Source organism: Alosa sapidissima, chromosome 12, assembly GCF_018492685.1.
Source record: "Alosa sapidissima isolate fAloSap1 chromosome 12, fAloSap1.pri, whole genome shotgun sequence".
NCBI lineage: Eukaryota > Metazoa > Chordata > Actinopteri > Clupeiformes > Clupeidae > Alosa > Alosa sapidissima.
The window spans coordinates 1,481,743-1,506,161 of record NC_055968.1 but is presented as its reverse complement, the minus strand read 5'-3'; the positions used below and the strand labels follow the sequence as shown (position 1 = coordinate 1,506,161).

The following is a 24,419-nucleotide window of genomic DNA, read 5'->3' as shown; positions in this document are numbered from 1 at the left end:
GCAATTACCTAATTGCTAAAGCTACAAATTGTGCACAGTTAATTTTGTCACATTTCTGACTTTTATTTTCATTTCATCCTCCTTGTGCTTCTTGTGCACCATGCGTGCTCACCAATCAGGGGTTGCATAAATTAAAGACACTTTTAGAATATTGAACTGAATCAATGAATTGACATTCAAAAATCATATTGCAAATCGCAACTGCAATATCTGTCAGAAAAATCGCAATTAGATATTTTCCCCAAATCGTGCAGTTGGAGGTTTGCCATGGGATTTTCTTAATGTGAAAAATGTGCTGTGGCTCAAAGGTTGAAAAAACACTGTGCTAGCTGCCCATCCCATGAGTACACTGAAAAATCCAATCTCTGTAGGCAGCCCATGCTCCAAAAATGGGAAGCAAACTAAGTGGGGGCAGCCTGTTTATCCGGCTACCTCTCAGGTGTGTTTTGTTTTGTCCATTCAACATTGCATCAAACTGTAAAAAAAATTGTGAACTCCAGCCTTGTTTCCATAGCTTACAGGACCTATAGGACCTAACCATTCAGCCTTATATTTGCTGCACTATCGCAACACTATTTAGATGAACTAAAATGGCACAGCAGCTGCAGCACATACTCTCCCCACACTGATTCACCATTGCTAAATCCTTTATTATCATTTTGCTTACATGCAGTTACAGTAACCTAAACATTCTTACTACCTAAATGAGTCAATCCACCTTGGAGGCGAAAAATATCAGTGCTGGTTTTAAATATCAACATTTTTGCATCAGCTTAGTAGGGTTGGGCACCGAAACACGGTTGTAATATGGCACCGGTGCCGACGCAAACGGTAGTAACTACATCGAATAACAACGTGGATTTCGGTGCCACTTAAATCTCACGTTTTTTTTTTTTGTTTGTTTGTTTGTTTTTTTTTTTAAATACGAGCTATCACTACACGTCATGCACCATCTCTAACGTCTTGCTCTGATAGCAACACATCCAGATACAGTTAGCTAACATAAACACTAGATGTATAAGCTGAAAGCAGAGGGGTGCACCAGGCTAGTGGACAGTGTTTGACAGCTTGCATGACCCCATGCCAAGTAGGCTAATCAATATTACGAGCTCCTGTCAAAATCTAGCAGTAAGCCTAACTACACACAAGCAAAAGGCTATGAAACAACATCAACAGTATACTTTACACAATAATCTTGCTAATGTGCTAACTGGCATTTATTTGAAATTTTATCAGTAAAGTTGTAATGTGAACTTTATTTCACGGTGTGTTCCGAACAACATAATGACATGACATTCTTTCATGTATGTCATATGAAGATCATGCTAAAAGTTAGCTTGCAAAAACACAAATACCGTATGTAGGTTACATAGCTCTGCATTGATATCCCTAAGCTGTCAAAGAGGCTACAGAATCATCTCCGTACGTTATCGCTAATTAAGCTCCTCTGATGGGGTAGCCTGTTAGCGCAGTTGCTGTTAAAATGCCTAGCGCTGGGAATCTAAACAGTTCAACACCGCCATATTATGTAACATGTTTAAAATGATTGCGTGTTATTGGGGAAAACATCATTAAATGTCTTGAAGAATTTGGGAACACACTGAATGAACTAACCCTTGACGTTAGATTAGGTTGCTTGCAAATGCCGTTGTCCATGACCGGGCAGTTCCATGGCAAGCGGTTTTAACATACCTTATGGCAAGTCGCCTACACTGTATAAACTTGAAAGCAGAGCTTACCATTGTGTGTGCATCCATGGCAAGCTGCTTTAACATTTAAATGTATTGTAGAAGCAATGAGATATTGATAGTAGACTAGAAATGCAATTCCAAGGAATTACCAGTGCATGAAAATGCTAAAGTTGTGATGTAAAATATCATGTATAGTTAAAACAGATAATACAGAGATGGTTACTACGGTGATGCTAGGATAGACATGGTGGTTGCATAGCTTAATAAAAGTTGATAGTTTAAAAGTAGACTGTTTAAAAGCTGAATGTAGATAGTTTAAAAGTTGTTGATAGACAGTAGATAGTTTTAAAGTTGTTGATAGACAGCTAGTTTAATAGATAGTTTAATGATAGTTTAAAAGTAGACCGTTTAAAAGTTTAAGGTAAATAGTTTAAAAGTTGTTGACAGACTGGAAGTTTAATGAATGTTGATATTCAAATAGTTTAATGGCTGTGTATAGGTAGATATTTGACGATAACTGAAAGTTGGAATGGCTCTAATGTTTGCTAGCAGTTATGCTAATTTTTAAATATGCTAACCATGCTACTTAGCTAACGTTTTCTAGCAGTTTTGCTAAACATGCTAACTATGCTAGCAATGCTAACTATGCTAACCATGTTACTTAGCTAACTTAACTAACGTTTTCTAGCAGTTTTGCTAAACATGCTAACTATGTTACCAATGCTAACATGCTAACTATGTTAACCATGTGACTTATCTAACCTAGCTTATCATTTTTAGTAGTTATGCTAACTATGTTAATTAACATGATAACATGCTAACTATGCTAACCACGTGACTTAGTTAACCTAGCTAATCATTTTTAGTAGTTATGCTAACTAACATGATAACAATGCTAACCATGTGACTTAGCTAACCTAGCTAATCATTTTTAGCAGTTTTACTAAAAATGCTAACAATGCTAGCAATGCTAACATGCTAACTATACTAACCATGCTAACTAGCTACAGTGGGTAGGAGTCATAGTTGATGACAAGTGTTGACATAGCTGATGACAAGTTAAAAGTTGTTGATAGACAGCTAGTTTAATAGATAGTTTAATACTAGTTTAAAAGTAGACTGTTTAAAAGTTGAATGTATATAGTTTAAAAGTTGAATGTAGATAGTTTAGAAGTTGTTGATAGACAGCTAGTTTAATAGATAGATAGTTTAATGATAGTTTAAAAGTAGACCGTTTAAAAGTTGAATGTAAAAAGTTCAGTAGTTTAATGGGTTACATTGTTTAACAGTGGATTATTGTAGTGAGGACTTTTATTTTGAAACAGTTTTGGGCAGAGGAAACAGTTAAATAGGATGTGTAGTGTTAATTGACCCAGATTGTATGCTTAAAGCCTGAGGCTGCAGGTGGCCTGAACACCTGCCATAGGATTCTAATTGCTTAATGGCCGTATTATGATGTCATAATCGGAAATGTTAAGTATATGGGGATTTTTAAAAAGTTTTTCTTTAATAGTTTAAAAAGTTTCAAAGTTGAAAAGACATAGCTGCTTGGTCCGTTTGAAGACCTACGTTACAAAGTTTGAATGAAGTTTCTAAGTTAAACTGTTCAAGAGAAATTGCGTACGGAAGAAGTGGTAAGCGGAATAATAATAATAAGAACTAGAAATGCAATTCCAAGGAATTACCAGTGCATGGAAATGCTAAAGTTGTGATGTAAAATATCATGTATAGTTAAAATAGATAATACAGAGATGGTTACTACGGTGATGCTAGGATAGACATGGTGGCTGCATAACTTAATGAAAGTTCATAGTTTAAAAGTAGACTGTTTAAAAGCTGAATGTAGATAGTTTAAAAGTTGTTGATAGCCAGTAGATAGTTTAAAAGTTGTTGATAGACAGCTAGTTTAATAGATAGTTTAAAAGTAGACCATTTAAAAGTTGAAGGTAAATAGTTTAAAAGTTGTTGACAGACTGGAAGTTTAATGAATGTGTATAGGTAGATATTTGACGAAAGTTGGAATGGCTCTATAGTTTGCTAGCAGTTATGCTAAGATTTTTAACTATGCTAACCATGCTACTTAGCAAATGTTTTATAGCAGTGCTAGCAATGCTAACATGCTACTTAGCTAACTTAGCTAATGTTTTCTAGCAGTTTAATGAATGTTGATATTCAAATAGTTTAATGACTGTGTATAAGTAGATATTTGACGATAACTACAAGTTGGAATGATAGTTATGCTAAGATTTTTAACTATGCTAACCATGCTACTTAGCTAATGTTTTATAGTAGTGCTAGCAATGTTAACTATGCTAACCATGCTACTTAGCTAACTTAGCTAAAATTTTCTAGCAGTTTTGTTAAACATGCTAACTATACTAACCATGTGACTTAGCTAACCTAGCTTATCATTTTTAGTAGTTATGCTAACTAGCATGTTAACAATGCTAACTATGCTAACCATGTGACCTTAGCTAACCTAGCTAATCATTTTTAGTAGTTATGCTAACTATATTAACTAGCATGCTAACTATGCTAACCATGTTACTTAGCTAACTTAGCTAATCATTTTTAGCAGTTTTGCTAAAAATGCTAACATGCTAACTAGCTACAGTGGGTAGGAGTCATAGTTGATGACAAGTAACAGTTACAATGGCTGAACAGTTAAAAAGTTCAGTAGATTAAAGGGTTAAATTGTTTAACAGTGAAATGTTGTAGTGAGGACTTTTATTTTGAAACAGTTTTTGGCAGAGGAAGCAGTTGAACAGGATGTGTAGTCTTAATAGGGTCAGTTTGTATGCTTACAGTCTGAGACTGGCAGTTGATCCAGGTGGCCTGAACACCTGCCATAGGATTCTAATTGCTTAACGGCCGTATTATGATGTCACAATCGGCAATGTTAAGTCTACGGGGATTTTTAAAAAAAATTTCTTTAATAGTTTAAAAAGTATAAAAGTTTCAAAGTTGAAAAGACATAGCAGCTTCGTCCGTTTGAATACCTACGTTACAAAGTTTGAATGAAGTTTCTAAGTTAAACTGTTCAAGAGAAATAGCGTACGGAAAAAGTGGTAAGCGGAATAATAATAAGTTGTTGTTGCCTAGGAAGAACAGTACAGTGCATTTTCATGCACTGTAATAAGTTGCCTAGGAAGAACAGTACAGTGCATTTTCATGCACTGTAATTAAATATAACAGTTCAATTCCATGTTCCAATTTGTCTTATCAATAAAAAGCAATTCATGCTTTAGACCATTTTATTTTAAAGACAAAGTACCGGTTCAGGCACCGTTTTGGCACCGGCACCATTTTAAAAGTATCGATTTAGCACCGGTATCGGATAAAACCCAAACGATACCCAACCCTACAGCTAAGCCTATTTTACGCTTGTATGGAAAGAACAGAAGTCAATAGACCATAGACTACCTTTGGATAGCTTTTTCAAAATAGTTTCTAAACGAGGCCTGAACAAAGTGTGAGTGGAAGACGACAGGCACATTTTTTTAAAATCTAGCTAGACAGATGTCTGTTACATCTAAATTAATTACAGGTTAGGGTATTAGCTAAGTTGAGAGCCTACACTGAATGAACAAATGTCTGCTAACAATAGACTTAAACTGATTAGGATTTTGATGTATATTCACTGATCAAGTAATTACAAATGAAACCTAGCCTACATAATGCAACATTTAATTAGTATGTGGAGTTAAAGTGGGTTGTAATGAGAAAAAACAAAGCACAATGTCTTGCACATTCACAATCTCACATGAAATCACCTGAAATACCATAGATTTGTGTGCAGTGAATCCCATGTCTGCAGGGGGGAATTCAAAGCTACAAACTCTAACGCTTGCATGAAGATCTTATCAATCTGGTTGCCTATTTTGCTGTTTGTCGTTTTAATTTAGCTTTAAAAAGTGTTGTGCTACGTAGCCTACAAGGAAAGCTGTAGTGAAAATGGTATCCAATAATGTATTTAATTGTATATGCCATGCAAATGACATGTCCTCTACAGCTTATTTTTTCTCCCTCACCCCCTGCACTCTCCCTCTCCCCTGCATTTCACGGCAGTCTCATGACTGACCCATGACCAGCAAGATTGCATTTATACTGCTCTGTGTGTTGGAGAGAGGGGAGAAGTGAGAGAATGACACTGTTGAAAAAACAAGTAGGAGGAATTTTCATTACTGCTGTGAATTGATTGGAAACACACCCCAGCCATTTTGCTCCCTTAGTTCTCTGATTTTGTTTCACACACATCACATAACTTCCCATCCCAACCAATACTAGTTTGCCTCCTGTATATGCAGCTGTAACATTATAGAATGCAGAAACAGCTGTATAGGTAGTCATGGATACTTACACTGCTGATTTTTAAAATTGTTTTATCATTGTCTTATTGTCTTTGAGTCACTTGATAAGAGCATGGTGAATCGGAGAACTAAACAGGAAGAGAATGTGTGTATCATGTTTAAAATGTTTGTAGTTCTGCGTGTCCACATTAAAATGCAAAATTGGAGTACATGTAGGCACACAAACTGACATATTGTTCTTCAATTTTGGTTCATTAATTGCTGATTGGCACCAAAGAATCTAGTGAGAGTGTAACTCTGTCACCGTGTGACTTTCCCCACAAGTATTAACCAAGGGTGTACTAGAAAATGAACTACACACTAATTTGTGACTGTAACTGTCCGTTTCTGCATCTGCAACTGATTTTGACACTGGCCAAACAAAGTGGGGATATCCATGTTACCTTGTCTTATGACTGCTACACCCCTACAGTATGTGTCTTTGTTTGCTAAATTCCTGACATTCCTTTGTTTGCTAAATTCCTTTTTTGTTCTATAAAGTTTTGTTTTCCTTTCCTGTTGGTCTTAACTCTGTCACTATGTAGTCATTCATTCTGTGTCCCGTGGTGATATCAGGCCAGAAAATCTTGGGGTTGCAAACAGTGGTTAAAGTGAGATTTGGCAGGTGGGGTAAATCCAGTGTCAGTGCAATGGGGACAACATAGACCGTGGGACAACATAGAGTATCGTGGTGTAGCAGTACTTTTTGGGACAAGATAATGTCACTATGGCACACTTATTTACTTAATATTTGTTTTATTTTGGTCCTACTCTGATATGATGACAATACTATGGTAAAATTTCTGAAGACCACAATATGAAACACAACCTTGTTTTTCTTGTGTTATAACACTAAAAACCAAACTTATTTTAAAACACTTTAATATTTATTGTCCAATTCATTATCAAAACATCACATTATAATAACAATGCTTGGTCGATTACATAGGCTATCCATGGCCTGATTTTAAAAGAAAATCTAAAATGAATGACTTAGACTTAGACTATATTTTTTTTCTGTTAATATTGACAAGCTGGAGTGCTAGCCAGCTACCTTGCAGTTAACCTAATGTTCGTTACTGACCAGCAGATGAACATCTAGAGCCATACTACCCTGCATATAGTCTAAACTCAGAGCCTTGATTCTTTTAGTTGTATTTGTTGTCCTGTTTAAATTGTGGAATTATAACATTACTTCACTTTCAACTTTAACTCCACTCCAACATCCACTTGCTCTGGCTAGAACAGCAACTACAAACACAGTGACTTTATCTGCATGCGAGAACTGGGATAGATGCACTCAAATCAGCCAGGAGAATCAGGAGATCATAACGTTGGGAATAGACAAGAGGGGGATAACGCTTGTTTGTGAAGGTGGGGTCAGGGGATATCACATTTTGATTTGTTGAACACTGTGAATGATCCTGAAAAAGAGCCAGTCTGCAATTTGACGGTGTACGTGAAAATTAATTCCCCATTTGTTTTTAACAATACCATCGCGCTATCGTTGGTATGAATGAATCTATTTATTTATTTATTTATTAATTAATTATTTCTGAGCTGCCAGAAAGCAGTTAACCCCTGGTTGCAAATATCTAACATGCTTAATGGAAACGGTGGCTTTTGTTTTCATTTGCACATTATTTTAGCCTATTTTCTACTTAATGCTGCTAATGAAAATGTAGTGGAGTGAAGGTATACATTTTAATTCTAAAAATGTATTGAAGTAAAAGTAGGAGGAAAAATAAAAACTCAATAAAATAAATAAAAAGTACAGATACTCCCCATTCATACTTATGTACTGTACTTAAGTATTTCTACTTACCGGTAGTTACTTTACAGATGTGCAACAGAGCGATGTTTTTTTTTTGTGTGTGTGTGTATTGAATCTAGGCTGTAGTCTAGACAAATACCAAATGACACTATTAGATGTAAACCACATTATTGCATTCCAAAAATGCTTACGCTGTACCTACAGTCAGAGAACTAAAAAAGAAAAAGAAATATGAATGCACTTTCCAACACAGAGCTTCTTCTACAAATATTATCTAACAATGGGCAATTGCATGTTTTCTGAGGGCTATAAGTTAATACCAATATATAAATCTTGGTTGGGTACAGATCCAAAAATGGCAAAATGTGTGCAGCCATTTTCTTATTTATTAAATACAGAAAATACATTAAATACAAACACTTAGAGCTCTAATTTGAATGATGGACAAAGGAGCAAGGTGTCTCATGCAATATCTATATAGCTATTGTGTGGTGTGTGGGAGCGTTGAGCTGATTCACTGATGTTTGTGCTTAGGATCTTACTCATAGTATTAAATTAGCAAATAGATTTTGCCTCATCAGAAAATTTGCTTTGGTTAGACTTTGCACTATGTCTGAAATTTAAGAGTGGCCCGAAGGTTTTATTTATTTTTGTTCTGGTGTCAAATATAGTCAGTAAAATCTAATCAGATTGAATCAGTATTTTGTCTGCAAATTCAATACTTTATTAATGTTGTGTCATTTCATTTAGGCATTTAGCCTACACTTTTAACTAGGGCTGTCAAACGATTCATTTTTTTTTTAAATCTCTGAATGTCTATAGTTAATAGCGATTCTCACCAGTGTATCTTGATTAGGTATCAAATGGAAACAAAGAAAGTTACTTTATGAACTTACTTTTAGGACGTATATGATTATTTCAAATCAAATTTCAAATGACGTGCAGCAGGCTCTAGATAACACACTGTATTCAGAAATATAGCCGATATAAACTGAAATAAATGCTACAGCAGAAGTGCATGCACAAAATTGCAAAACATGACAAAAGGCATAACAAACAAAAAATACTTAATATATCCTATATTCATTATCTTTGAGTTCAGTTGAAAATAAGGACTTTTCATATTGAGAAATATGCACATATGTAGCCTAGGCCTACAGCATTTTTCAATAAAGTGCATAACAAACAGAAATAGCCTATGTTCAGTTCACGTGTAACTGTGTAGGAGTGTAAACAATGCTTAAACTTGAAGTGCTTCGGCGATAATTAAATTCCAATGTCGACTGAGCCGACACAAGTGCCGACATAAGTGCACACTGTCACTTGCCACGCAAATCAGCGCCGAAGTTTTTAACTGGCAAACACTGGATGAACAATGGATTTTATGGAGCGACGCCGACAAAATAGTACTGAATCATACTTTACACGGTGGTGGCAGCAAAGTGCGATACTGGTGTGCAGAGTTGTATTGAGAACAATGGAATCTAATTTAACTGAATGTCGAAAGTGGAGTGTGCTGCACTCATGTCGGCACCGGTGTCCGCAGCGCTTTAAAGCGTCATTCAGCCGACTGGCAATTCAGAACTGCATTGGTGTTTATTATCTTCATGACTACATGACTACTGACTAGGCAGAAGCCTACTAGGAAGTGTTTGTGGCAGTTTGAGGACAAGAAACGGTGCAATAAAGGGTCAAAATAGTAGCACCCAAAGAGAGTCGTTGATAACAGAATAAGTGACGGTGTAAAATAAATCTTTTGGCGCCACGTGATTAATGCAATTAAAAAAAAAAAATATGTTATGCTTGGTCCTTAATCTCATTGCGATTAATGTACTTAATAATACTTTTAACCAAAGCGACTTACAACAATCAAGTTACAGTAAAGGTGCAATAAAGAGACAGTGCCACTAGGATGTTGTTAGTGCAGCAACAAGTACTGTTCCCATAGAATAGAATAACAGTTCAAGGGAGGGAGAATAGGGATAGTCAGAATAGAAAAGAGGGTAGTGGTAAGTGCTAGATTAAGCATGCCGGCTGTAGTAGTGCTAAGAGAGGAGGTACTGTGGGAAGAGTTTGGTCTTCAGGAGGTTTTTGAAGTTGTGTTGTGCCAATATTTGAGGCATCCACAGCATGTATGGAGAAATTAAGCATAAAACTAGGTGACACAAAACTCTTTCAGCCATTTGAATTATACACAAATTACATGTGGGGTAGCTAGTAGGAACCTGACAATCTATATGGGAATAGTTCAATGTTTAATCATTAAGTGTTCAAAGGCAAGGCAAGTTTATTTATATAGCGCCATTTCATACACAGGGGTAATTAATGTCAGTCCATTTAAAGTGTATCATGGTGAAGAATTAATGGTTGAACTTAATTATGAACTACTGTATCATGAAAACAACAAAAAAGTATTGCTCTGGCTAATTTGAATGACAACGTCCACACATAAACTGTAGCGATAACGACACAAAGAACAATATCATTGGGGATCACTTTCAGAGCGAGTTTGAGAACGAGTAAAAGCTGACAGCCAATCAGAATCTATCAAATTTTAAACATCACATTCTTTAATACAAGGAGAGACTTTCCCTATCGTTGGTCAGTATGGACACTAATGTCATAGTTATCATTATAGTTCTCATTCTTTTACTATCGTTCATGATGCTGGAGAAGTTTGTTGCCATGGCGCCACAGTGTTCAAACTGTACCAAATAGTACACATACTGAGTATTGAATTGCATGATACAATTGGTATGTTTTTTGTACCCCTTGTGTTCTGTCATTGGTGGGTGCATTTGTGTTACCACTGATTCTGTTGATTGTCTTTCAGTGCCTATTTATTTTTACAGACTTCTTTCCTCTTTTGGCAGGCTAAGTACATCTCTACTTGTATCGATGAGATCAAGCAGGAGCTGAAACAAGACAACATTGCAGTGAAAGCCAATGCTGTCTGCAAACTTACCTACGTAAGACCATTTTCACACTTTCACACTAAATTAAGCATGTTAGACTGACGCCTGCAGACAAAATATTATATGATGTCTGTTATCAGAAGATGCACTTATAATAAACAAGTCACATAATTATCAAAAGGAAATGCCATTTTAGATGCACATTCTTAATTTACTTATGATGGCCTTGTATTCATAGATTCAATGTAATGTTTGCCATATTTACCCCCTGTTTTCTGTGAGCAGTTACAGATGTTAGGCTATGATGTCAGCTGGGCTGCCTTTAACATAGTTGAGGTGATGAGCTCCTCTAAATTCACATTTAAGGTAAGAACTTTGCATTCTTGACATGTGTTCTATGTTAGGCAAGATTGAACTCAATTTTACAACCCCTAGCAAAAATTACAGAATCACCACTCAGGACATTTATTCAGCTGTTTTATTTAGAAAAAGACAAATTACAGATGTGCCATAAATTAGCTTGCCATAGAGCAAAGAACGTTAAAACATTTCTTCAGGAAAGACATCAAGTCAATGACATGGTCAGCAAACAGTCTGGATCTCAATCCTATTGAAAATTTGTGGTGAAAACTGAAGAAAATTGTGCATGACAAGGCACCATCCTGTAAAGCTGATCTGTCAACTGCAAGTTGAAACCTGATTGATGAAAAGTACTGTTCTAAATTAGTGAACTCTATACCTTAGAGGCATAAAAGCCTGAGGAGGTGCATCAAAGTACTAATTATGATTGTTTTAGGTTTGTGATTCCATCATTTTTTCCTTAGGATTAAGTGATTCCATATTTTTTCCTCTACATGCAGAATTGATCACACTGACAACCCTGTAATATTTTTTTTTTTTTCCACAGAGGATTGGTTATTTGGCAGCCTCCCAGTGTTTTCATGAGGGTACTGATGTCATCATGTTGACAACCAATCAGATTCGTAAGGTAAATAGTTCTCATTTGTTTGTTTCTCAGTTGTTTTGTGATGAAGACTTTTGCAGCCTTCTCAAGGCTTTTCAGGACTGGCTAGCCATAAACGTGATAGACCATTCAGCTTGAGGACCCTGGTCATATTTCAGTGTAGTTATTTTATTTGTACAATTAAAACTTTGTATATATAGAATATTTGTTATTTTCATTATGAGCTTTGTCAGTGGAAAATTATTTAAAAATACAATTAGACGATCCCTATATTGTATTGTCATCTCCAATGTTTTTTCAGTGTGACCTCTTGTAACACTAAAGGAGCAGAAAATGCTATGGGCTGTTTGACAAAATCTCATGATTTCTTTTCTTTTTCTCTCTTTGTCTCCTCTCTGACCCAGGATCTCAGTAGTCCTAATCAGTATGACACTGGTGTTGCCCTGACTGGCTTGTCCTGTTTTGTGACCCCAGATCTTGCTCGTGACTTGGCTAATGACATCATGACACTAGTGAGCACTTACTCATATATATATATATTCATAATCTTACTTTGTATGTGTGTGATGTCCATAGTTTTGAGTAGTACTCCAGACTATGGGCATATCTCTCTCATATTCTTTGCTTTTTGTAGATGCTTTTCTACATTATAGATTAATGTAGACAAATGCCAAGCTGAATATTTGTTTAATTTTAGATTCTCTAATATATGGGGGCAGCCGTGGCCTACTGTTTAGCGCTTCGGACTTGTAACCGGTTTGTTCACTGTGTGCTGAGTGTGTTTCCCTAATTCACAGATTGGGATAAATGCAGACCAAATTTCCCTCACGGGATCAAAAGAGTATACTTGTACTTATGTGTGATATATACTTCATTGTTTCCCACAGAATTGGATTCAATTTGTGGCGGTAGCTGACTTGGACAACGGGGCGGGGGGGGAGAGAGAGTTACTGTCACTTTAAGATTGTATTGGTAGTGTATAGGTCTAATTGAGTGCCTGTCACTTTAAGACGTTTGTGAGGGAACCCTTGCAATTTTAACACAGTTAAAAGTTAAAAGGCTGCTGATGTGTGGATGCAATTCATAATGTTTTCTACGTAGTTAAAATAAAGGTTCGTACTTCTCCTTGATAAAAGCACTTTTGAGTCTTGGAAAACACTTTTCTATTTACATCGGGATTTTGCAAATATCCATAAGACCTTTGCAGAGTTAACTTGGATGCAGCAGTTTTTAACAAATTTGTGCAGCACGGTCACGATGCTTAGCGGATTTAATAGCAATTTAGCCCGTCATCTTCTATGCAATGCATCTATGTGGCAACAACAATCGTTAATGTTTTGTTAAATGCACATGCAGAGGAGGGGCAGCGGGTTTGTTACGAGAGAGAGCGGGGCGGGGCAAGGAAAGGCTCCGTGCGTAAAAAGCGCAGCTCAATGAAATGATTTTATCTTATCTTTAATTTAAATAGTACAGCATCCCAGATAGCAAGAGGCTGGCGGACCACTGTCGGTCCATTGGGGACATAGCTGGCGGTCCACTGGCATTTTGCTCATCGGTTCTCTGGCGGTCCGCTGGCGGATTGCAGACAAATTGCCCAATATGTTGCCACTATTGGTCTAAAATCTTTTTCATTTGTTCAGTTATACTCCATATATCATTTTATTAACTTTTCTTAATATTCATGACAAGTTAAATTTAAAGAGATGGTGGTCCAACGGCGGACCACAAGTGGCACGCCACTGGTAGCATAGCACCAGCGGTCCGCTATCTGCCAATCTGATTTTGCTATCTGGGATAGGCCATTAATGTGTGGTGGCCACAATCATGGCGCACCGCCACAGATTAGTCAACGTATGGAAAACACTGTACTTATATAATATAGCCATCTTTTCAGCTTTGGATATTGCATTCTGCTAACCATGCTATGCTATGTCATTTTTCCATCAGTCTTCCCACACTTCCAACCGCGTGTGTGTGTGTGCGCGTGTGCGTGTGCGCGTGCGTGTGTGCGCACGTGTGTGCGCGCGTGTGTGTGTGCGCGTGTGTGTGTGCGTGTGTTTGTCTGTCCTGATTCTTATCTGTTGTTGATATTGTTACTATTATGAGCAGTTTTTGAGTGAATATTTTTTTTTTTTTGTTGCAATTTTTCCCAACAAGATGTCCCACACTAAGCCTTACATCCGGAAGAAAGCTGTGCTAATCATGTACAAGGTGTTCTTGAAGTACCCAGAGTCTTTGCGTCCAGCATTCCCCAGGCTCAAAGAAAAACTGGAGGACCCTGACCCTGGTAAATGAAGAAATATATGTTTCTGAGGCTGTATGTTAAAAAGGATTTACTCCACTCACTTGATTTTCGCCCTGTTTTCTCCATTTGCACCATCACTTCACTATACTCTGGGACCTCTCTTAGACCCTAGTTTGACTACAAAAAAGCTGCCATGTTTGTGATATAAGGGGATCCGGTATCTTGCTGTTTTTCCCATGAGAAAATAACATGGGGATTTTGAATAACTGCACCTGTTACACTCTCACAGGGACAAAGAACTCTGAAATTCAGAGGTTTTGCCCTAAATACTTTTGTCCTCTGCCTTCGAGTGGGTTCTGTGATCTATGTTAAGACGGCAAACTTAGCTTTAGAGTAGCAAAAATCAACCTTGCAGTGCAACTTGCAATAGGTAGTTAGCTCTGATTAGCACCTGAATCTCCTTATATGGGCAAAGATGGCAGCTTTGGGTCCTTTTTGTAGGCCAGTTTCAGAGGTCTGTTATCAACACCATAAGGTCATTTACCCGCTGTCTTTTGAAACCCTATGCAAGTGTTATTCTATCAGGTGAAGCCAGTGAGACAACCACAATGGTGTGATGTTGCCCAATGAACAAACCACAATCTTGAAATTTTAGTTGATGATTAAATGTCATACAAATGATTGGGATTAATAGTTTATTGAATTAATTTGTCTTGTTCCGTTCATTTTATGCCAATATTATAATACATGTTTAATCATAGTTTATAATACACATGGGTCTAGAATGCCTGGCTAACGTCAGACCTCATCTCATTGAGATGGGGTCTGGGAACTACACGTTTATTTTCTCGTATTTGAAACGTGGTTTACGAATGCCCAGAGCCGTTTATTGGGCACTACGAATGTCTATCAAATGCGTCTGTACGTAGCTCATAACCGCTTCGGTGTGTCGTCATCGTCTTGCTGTCCCCCCTTCCGTTCTGTGATTGGATCCTTCGTTGAGGTGAAAACGAAGTCCATGGAATCCAGGCTGCCTAGCAGCGTGAATAAAATTGTGCGCAAGGCAGCATGGGAAAACCCAGGCTAGGGTCATTCTATAATTCGGGGTACATTTTAAGTGTAGAGAAACCAAAAAAACTGAATGAGTTATTATCATTAAACTTTTTTATAGTCATAGAACCCACTTCAAAGTTAGCATGACAAGTATTTGCTGAGCTTAAACCTGTAAGACCTCAAGTATTTATTTGAAAAAATTATGTAATACCAGAAAAATGTTAGAGACAAACTCGGTAAATTATATATAGCAAATGTGATACATTTTTAAATTATGCCTTCCATAAGAGAACTTTTGTATCTACAGTCACTGAACCAACTTTACATTTGATAAGATTGCTACTTTTTGTCATGAAATGAAAAAAAAACAACACATTACAGTAAGTTTTCAAGAGGTGCATTTTTTTTTTTAAAGAGAGCTTTAACATATATCATTTCTAAAAAGAAATCCTGTGGTAAAAATATTAGTTGTAACACATCTTCTGATATACATTTGAGACAAAAAAAAACATATTTAATCATCATTTTTAGAGAAACAGAGTTGACACTCATTAAATGCTATTGAACACAGAGTTGACAGCACATCATTGTCAACTCTGTTCTCATTAATCTATGCAGAATTAACACAGAATTAACAGAATTGACAATAAGAGCTGACATTTTCCATCAGTTTATGGTTTAGCTCTAGCCTTGCAGGCCATCCTATATCATTGCTTATATCCAAGGGGCGGGCAGAGAATTGTCTTTCAAACTGCCTAGGCATGCAATAGGCCAGCGCTATGACCATATCCATATCCGGTCGGCAAAACGGCAAATACATATTTCTACGAAAGGAATGACTTAAGTGCATTGTGTTGCTCAACTTTCAAAGAAAAGCACAAGTCCAACTCCTCCAAAGTTGACGCCAACGCCGATTCAAACAACCGCTCTTCGTTCGCCATAGCCACCTTCCTTGTTGTTCACCATCGCAGGACTGTCGTCATCCTGTTAAGCCCGCCTTAAGACTCTCTAACAAAATAGAGCGCTGTGATTGGATGACGTCCACGGCGTCAGCCAATAGAAATCCCTATGGTTTGCTACTAGACGTACAGGCTGAGCAAATTAATTTGCCGCCGCTAGGGTGCGTCTAGATTTCTAGGCTAGTTCAGCTCCACATCCTAACCTCAAACTAGTTACCGCATGTTATGTATAAAACCAGAATTTCATAGATTTTAATCATATTATTGTTTTTTAAAAATTGAGCGAGAGTTTTACTCCAGTAAGGCAATAACAGAGTTGACGAATAATTAATCTACTGTTGGTGTATCCTCAACATTTTTTTCAAATTAATGAGAGCAGAAGCTTAACATATCTCACTGCCTTTCCAAAGTTTCCTGTCAGAGGAATTAACATCTGTGTAGGCGTCATGCTTCATATTCAAAGTCTTTTGTGGAAAAAGTGTATTATAAGCAGTTTTATAACAGAGTTGACAAGAACTTTGAGACGGACAAAAATTATATTTTTTTTAAACTTAAATCTCACATAATACAGAAAATAGACATTGTATGTAACTGCTGTTATAACTGTTAGTAAATTAATCTCCAAAAATAGATTGTTAAACTTGACAACTTTATGTTTTGTCAAGTTGAATGCATGAATCTGTAGTCGGAGACAGTCAATAATATGGGGTTAGAAGTCATGTAGTTAATTATAGAATGACCAGTGTTGGGAATAATGTGTTAAAGTAACGTGTTACTGTAATTCCACTACTTTTAGTGGTAATGAGCATGTAACGAAGTATTTTTGTAAATTAAGTAACGCAATTACAATTACTGAAATTTCAAAGAGTTTGTTACTTGCGTTCTCTGTTGATCTTGAATGAACGACTGCAGACAAGATGACATATGCACATTTGCTGCTTCTGATCTAACGTCTCCCGACCTTAGCTGTGTTTCCAGCGATTGTGTTTCATGTTTAGATTGCAGATGCATTCTTTACAGTAAATAGGAGCCTCCTCACATTCCTCCTTATTTCGGATTTATGCTAAAACACACAAGAGTGCATTAGGCTACAATTTAAATGGGCATCTTAAAAGCCTTTTCCCTTTCGTTTCCATCTCGTAAGCTCCACTACAGTAAAAGCGCATTGTTGTTTATTTTATCTCTGCTCTTTTTCGCCTATTGCGCAAAAGCATTAAAAGCATCGTAATTTCTCATTATTACATAAGCATATTGTGGCGTAACATAGCCACGCCACAACACCAATAGGCCTACATACAGTAGCCTATATATAGCCTTGGCACAAGCAAGCACACGTTTAACTCGAGAGGAAAATGCAGATTTCACTTACCAGATAAAGAAACCTCCAAATAGCCTTGAGTTATTGACTTGAGTTATTTGCACAGTATGTTTACATCGGAATTGGTGTCCATGGTGTTATGGATTCATTTGTCTGTGACGGAACATGCAACTTCTCTCTGGAAAACCATATTAGCTGAAGAGTAACCTTCTGCATAGTGCGCGACAACCCCAAACCCTCGGATGTGCATTAGAACTTATTTCGGTAGGTCAGCACTTGTGCAGCGCAGGCTTTTCCCAAACTGATGGTGCTTAAAATGCTATATAATACAACTGTGTTCAAAGCAGGAAGGTTGTATGTGTGTGTGTGAGCAGACAATAACCGCTTTGAAAATAGGCCATTTAACATTGTTTCACATTACATCCCATTGAACTCATTCCATGTAGCCTACAGAAGGATTGCAATAATAATAATGATAATAATAACTCATTATTATATTGCAGAATTCAGTGTCAGTGCACCACCATGCATACTACTACTAGTAGTAGTAGTAGTAGTAGTAGAAGGCAAGCAGTAGGCAGTGTACTGTACATATCTATCAAACCACCTAGATGGTGAGGGTGGCGCAAAACAAGGTCAGGGAAGCCTTCATGCATTATAGAATGTTTTGGGGTTGGAAAAAGTTTGAGAACTCATGCACAAGGCTATTGATTTGAAGGCCTGTTGAAACTACAATAAGTAGGTCTAAAAATTAGATTTATTGTGTGTGTGACTGTTCAGTACTGTTCATATTGACATTTTAAAAGCAGACTTTAAAGTTACTTTCTCTAGTAACTAATTACTTTTGATATACAGTAATTGGTAAGGTAATTCAATTACTTTTGAAAGAAGTAACTGTAACTAATTACTAATTTTCAGTAACTTGCCCAACACTGAGAATGACCCACATACATCTTTATAAAGACAAATCAGTTATGGGCATTGAACTTTGGAATAGTTATTGTGAAGTATCAAGATACGGTGGACAAATGACATTTTTGTCTGTTCCTGCCAGGCCAAATAATTGAGATCAGGTGATAATGTTAATAATTGTGACAAACAATTTGTCGATTTATGTTTATGTATAGTTATTGTTGAATGTTCAGAGTAATCAAATGCATGACACATTTTTTTTTTTTTTACTCGAACAAAGAGTTTGTTACTTTACTTTCACATCTAGGGTGTAGGGCCATGCATAAATTGATAAATATAAAGTCTTTGTATTGGTAATCTCTGTTAACATTTGTTTGAAATAGATTAACATGAAAGTTTGTACTGTATTGAACCTGTATTGAATTAGCACATGGAAGTAACAGGCAAATCATTAGTTACAAATATCAGTCACATCACCTTGTCTGGCTTATAGTCCAGTTGACAAGTGTCACTCAACAAGAAAATGTTCCCTCACCTGTGACACAATGTTGAATAGAACATTATCTAGTTTCTATGACTATGTGACAATGTGGCTAACATCTGTTTACATTTTCTAACATCTTTGTCTGAATTTTTTTAATGTAATAAGAAAAACAGACACATATCAATCGCGGCAACACTTCAGGATGTAGACATTTGAGTTACTATCCAATCAGTGCATGCAACAATGTGTGCAGCTTTTTTTTAAAAAAGGTCTGCGACACCTAAACAAACACTAATGTTGGTGCTTTTGCGTCAAGTGACTTGTTACCTGGACTATAAATTGGTATGTACTGCTTTATGTTTTGGACGGTGTCTGCCAGCTGTATATGAAGTGCAAAGTGCTTTGGCTTTTAGGTCTGGTATGATTACTGGATGATTACATTTGTGAGTTCAATCAAAGCGCTCAGTGCCTCTCTTGTTGCCAGGGGTCCAGTCAGCAGCAGTGAATGTCATCTGTGAGCTGGCCAGAAGAAATCCTAAGAATTACTTGTCTCTGGCTCCCCTCTTTTTCAAGCTGATGACCTCTTCCACCAATAACTGGGTACTGATTAAAATCATTAAACTGGTAAGTCCTGACTAAAGTGCATGTGATTTTTTTTATTCTGTGTTCATTCAGGCATTTTCATTCATGCTTCTCACCTGAAAGCACCTGACCTTGGTGCAATAATTTGACTTTGGCTGTCACACCCTTTTAGTCAGCATAATAAAAATGGGTTACACTTTACTTGACAGTATCGACATGAGTGACATGACACTGTCATGAACATGTCATAAACAAGTCATAAACGTTTATGACATAACACTTCTGTTATTAAGTGACATTCGGTTTTTGTCATAACAAGTTAGGGTTAGGATTAGGGTTAGGGTTAGTGTTGGGATTAGGGTTAGAGGTTAGGATTAGGGTTAGAGTCGTGTGTTCATGACAGTCACTCACTTGCAAACTGATTATCATTGACAAAAAGGTATCATTAACCAAACAACGTTATTAAAAGAGGCACACTCAATATACACCCAGCTTCACGGCTTGGAGATAACCATTATAACTAGCCTGCTATCATTATTGTTAACTCAGGGGTGGGCAAACTACAGCCTGTGGGCCGGATCCGGTCCGCCACACACATTTAATTAGGTTATCATAGGCTGCTCGCTCTTTTTTTCTTGCGATAGGCGATGTTGTGGTTAGCTTTACTGCAAACTGCTTTTCACTCTTCTTAGAGAAAGTTTTGCAATGTCAATGTGAAAACAGAATGCTACATAGAGAAGATACTCATTGCAGCAGATATAACTTGAACGTTCTGCTACTCCATTTAATTGGGAACGCGTTTGAGCGCGCACAAGAGGGAGAGAGAGAGCGGCAGGTTACAGCTGGCTTGTTATTGTTGATTATTGAAAATATTATTTAAATCATCATTATTGTCATTTAAATGATGGAAAACATTGTTTTTCAAAACCAAATGTGGCCCTTGAGCCCATCCCTGTGTTAACTACCAGTCATTATGGGTTAACGTTAGCTATGTTCCAACAGAAGCAAACTACAATCGTGTCAGTAAACCTGTGACCTTAATATTGCCTTAAAGCCTTGGGAATTGGACAAGATTCCATCTGTAATTCAATGACTTTATTGAACAGCGCAAGACTACGATTCTCCCATAATGTTAAGTTAGTTGTGTTTTAGAACTAGTAGATGGGATTTCACAGGAAGTGTGCACTCTACCAGTTCAGTTGAAGTTGTTACAATAACCCCATTTGCTATGCCTGGTTTAATTTTAGAATGAACATATATTTCACAGAGTAGCATTGATTTCCTCAGGTAATCTACAACTTTTAGGGTGTTCTACATATTCTGATTCTGCAATGTTTGACAGACATACATGTATCAACAGTAACTAAGAGAGGCAGGATTTATGAACTGAAAGATCTGCCCTCCACAATTAGCATTTTCTTAAAAACTGGGCTCTAGTTGTTCTTTAAAGATGTGCTGAACATAATTTGTAGTTTTATAGCGTAAATAAGCAGACATACATTGACAAGATAATTATGAGAGGATATTTGTCTTTCAGTTCGGTGCCCTCACACCACTGGAACCACGGCTGGGGAAGAAGCTGATTGAGCCGCTCACCAACCTTATTCACAGGTACCTCAATTGACAGTGACATCCTATAGCCCATTTAACTATGAAAACGCCTTATGGATATGTAACACTACCTCTTTTTCTGATGTTTTTATGTTGTCACAGCACTTCTGCCATGTCCCTTTTATATGAATGTGTGAACACCGTTATTGCAGGTCAGTATGTGCAGAATTTTTGGGTGTAAAAATGGTTATGGCTATTATATTCAAGGGACATAACTACAGCCTATAAAACATATAGTTAGCTCACCAAACTGCAACTTTCTGTGTCATCACACAACAACCCTTTACCAGTTGAAATGGTAACTACTTTATTTATAAAATAAACTAACAATAAAAACATGCAAATAATGAGCCAGTATGAGTAGACCCAATGCAACTGCTAGACTATTAGAAAGCACCTGATATGAGCTGGACATTGAGGTCAGTGATTTAATGTTAGGCCTATCTCTTGTCTCGTCACTAGACCCTTTTTACTGGGGCACGTGCCCCTGTATTGAACTGTTGTGTCCCAGACTGTCCTGAAAAAGGAAGATATAGCATGTATACTGTAGATGGCCAAGATAAATATATCTTATCTTAGATTAACTAGCTGAACAACACAAGTGACACTAGTGACAACACTACTGCATAATTTCATGGATTGTTGAAATGAACACTATTTTTGACCATTTCTGAACTGTGAAAGTCAGCAAATATGTTTGTGGTTGTAAAGTTATTGCAATCATCATAACTATTCCACCTGTGTCTGCATGGTTACAAATCTTAAGTGCAAAATAGTTTGGGATACAGCACAAATATTTCTATCCATAAATAAAAATAATCAAGTCTAACCTCTGAATTTCTTTTCAAAGTGCACCAGATGATGCATTTAACTTAGGGCTGTCAAACGATTATTTTTTTTTTAAATCAAGATTAATCGCAGAATTTCTATAGTTAATCGTGATTAATCACATATTTTATCACATGATTATAATTCTATTATTTTGCATTTCTAAACATTCCAGAAGTCCATCAATGTAAAGCCATTTTTAGCAGTGTATCTTGATTGGGAATCAAATGAAGGCAAACAAAGTTACTTCATGAACTTAACTTTAAGACATATTTGATTATTTCAAATATGATAACACCTATAGAGTAGCCGGTCATCTGTCATCAAGATCCAAAGCTCCAAAATTCGGAGGTATAATTTTTACAGACCTTATGTTGAGATGTTTGGGCACGATTCTGATTGGGTCAAATGGGAGGCACTGGTTGAATTGACATGGAATAACCCAGTAGCAGTTCAACTCATTGTCAGTTTTCACCAGTACTAAGTTGACAAATCATTGAAATACATACGTGCCATTTTTGAGGAAAATTTAGTGAAAGTGTAAAATTCTAGGATTGTGTGTACACATAGTCCCATTACAAGTTGTATGTAAAGACTAGGGGTGTCACGATTTAGATTTTTTAGTTGAAATCGATCAAAATTACATCTCGTTCTCGAACTTCGAACTCAAAGGTAGAATCGACGATGTAGCCAAACCCCCAATGTCACGTTCAGCATACATGCCAAGATGCAAAAACACACACACGTGTTGAACTGCGGCGTAGGGGTGGGCGATATGGACAAAAAATAATATCTCGATATTTTTTGTGATTTTGACGATAACGATAATTAGTCGATATCCTTTAAAACATTGTTTTTGTTAAAGTCTGAGTTACTTTACAGCTCATTATTTATGAATAGAATCATTAAAATAATAACCAATAACCTAACCTGTGACTTTTTAACCAAATCAACCAATGCATTGTCACTCTGACACATTTCCAATTCTGCCCCCGCTTGTGTGTGTGGCAATGACATGGTCTCAGCTACATTAGAGAAGATGAATAGGCCTAACAGTTTCCCAAGAGAAAGTCTGAAGCTGATGTTCCTTTCAAACCTTTACATAGGATTCACTGTAAAACTAAGCAGACCAACAGAGTACATCTCAGTTATTTCCTTCTATGTTTTGTTTAAGAGCAATCATGTAGGCTAGCATTCCAAGTTACATAATAGAAACTAATGCGTTAGCTTATGGCTAATGTATATGAGAAATCCCATAGAGAACTTCAGTCCATTTACAAAAGAGTTACATTAGAATAGTTCTTTGTTTACAACTGACTCAAAGGCTAATGTTTTCTCTCCATATAATACCGTGTAGGAAAAAACGTGACTGTCTCATCAATGCTACTTGAACAGAAGTAGCCACATAAAACCTCAAGTAGGCTACTCTCGCTGCACAAAATAAACATTAGGCGTGCGTGTGACAACGTTGTGATCACGTGACACTTGCTCTGCTGCAGCCAGGGGCTTCTCCCGCATACACCTCCTGGGAATGTATGAGTCTTCAATGCGTGATTTCGAGTGTTTTTCCCCATAAATACTCGATAATGTCAATTTGCACATTGTTAAAACAACAATCACGATATTCTCGCAGACGATATATATCGCCCACCCCTACTGCGGCGTCAACACTTTAGGCTGCTCGCCAGTGACTGACTGGACGGTCTTGCATTTGGGCAGATGCCAGAAGGGCCGCGGCCCCTCGTGGGCCGTTTGGGCCGGCCAATCACTAAGCGGCATGCTTGTCGGGTTTGCGCTACCCATTTATCGTAAAGACGGGTTTACAATATCTCTTGGCCCACTATCAAGCATCAATAGTGTTACATGGCTTCGACTAAGCCATTTATCTCTAACTCCCTTTTCCTCCTTCATAGTAGGAAACTGATCAGTATTTATACCAGACATGAGTCTCTACACTACAGTCATGGTGACCCTCAATATTTACATCAGTCTACATTCTTTTGTAACCTTATTCAATCAAATGATTTAAAAGTGCATTGTTTGAAATTGGAATACAATAAATATGCTGCCTGTATCTTTTATTTTATTATTGGTTTACAAAAGTTAGGCTACATGAAGCAATGACTTCTGGGAATTTCAAAACCGAATGCGTCTACCTTCAGCACGGGGAATTGCCGATCTAGCATGCCTTGATCCTCGGAATTTTCCCTTTATAAAAGCTAATAAACTGCCCCCAAATGCACTTCAAAACAAAAGAGAATGTCTGCTTAAATTCAGTGAAGGTGCTACGGTTGAAAATCTACAGTCGGAATTGACACATCTCGCCACGCACTGGGACAGCCTGAAAAAGTCTCCTCTATACAGTCAAAGCGTCGGACTTTGATGATGCCGCGGAGATATAGGAAGATACAGAAATAAACCTGGTGAGCAAGAAATGTGCTACCTGCAAGAATTGTGCAATCTGTTGCTATGTCCTTCTCCAGCAGTTAAACCTCTTTACCTGTGCCTAACTATATATGGTTAGCAAATGAATTCCTACTAACACTGTCATGTACTCAAGTGGCATGCAAACAGAGTTTTTCCACTCTTAAAGCAACACTAAAGAACTTTTCCTCTGTCAAACGCACTATTTGTTTATCCAGCACCGGCATTGCAAATAACAATGTCCACAGAGAAGGTAGAATATGTTGCATGATTTTATGAAAGTACGATGTATTGCGACTTCAAATGCAAG

At 37.1% G+C, this 24,419-nt stretch overlaps 1 protein-coding gene across 3 annotated transcripts in view; it reads left to right on the top strand.

The window, feature by feature from the left end:
- Positions 1 to 24,419, top strand: part of ap3d1 (adaptor related protein complex 3 subunit delta 1) — a 71,109-nt gene that overhangs the window by 7,444 nt on the left and 39,246 nt on the right. For all 3 annotated transcript variants that reach the window (XM_042056138.1, XM_042056137.1, XM_042056139.1), the window contains exons 2-9: positions 10,688 to 10,783; positions 11,015 to 11,095; positions 11,637 to 11,717; positions 12,098 to 12,205; positions 13,851 to 13,980; positions 19,149 to 19,288; positions 20,784 to 20,857; positions 20,960 to 21,009. In XM_042056138.1, coding sequence (XP_041912072.1) covers positions 10,688 to 10,783; positions 11,015 to 11,095; positions 11,637 to 11,717; positions 12,098 to 12,205; positions 13,851 to 13,980; positions 19,149 to 19,288; positions 20,784 to 20,857; positions 20,960 to 21,009 — 760 coding nt within the window. The remainder of the gene's footprint in view (positions 1 to 10,687; positions 10,784 to 11,014; positions 11,096 to 11,636; positions 11,718 to 12,097; positions 12,206 to 13,850; positions 13,981 to 19,148; positions 19,289 to 20,783; positions 20,858 to 20,959; positions 21,010 to 24,419) is intronic.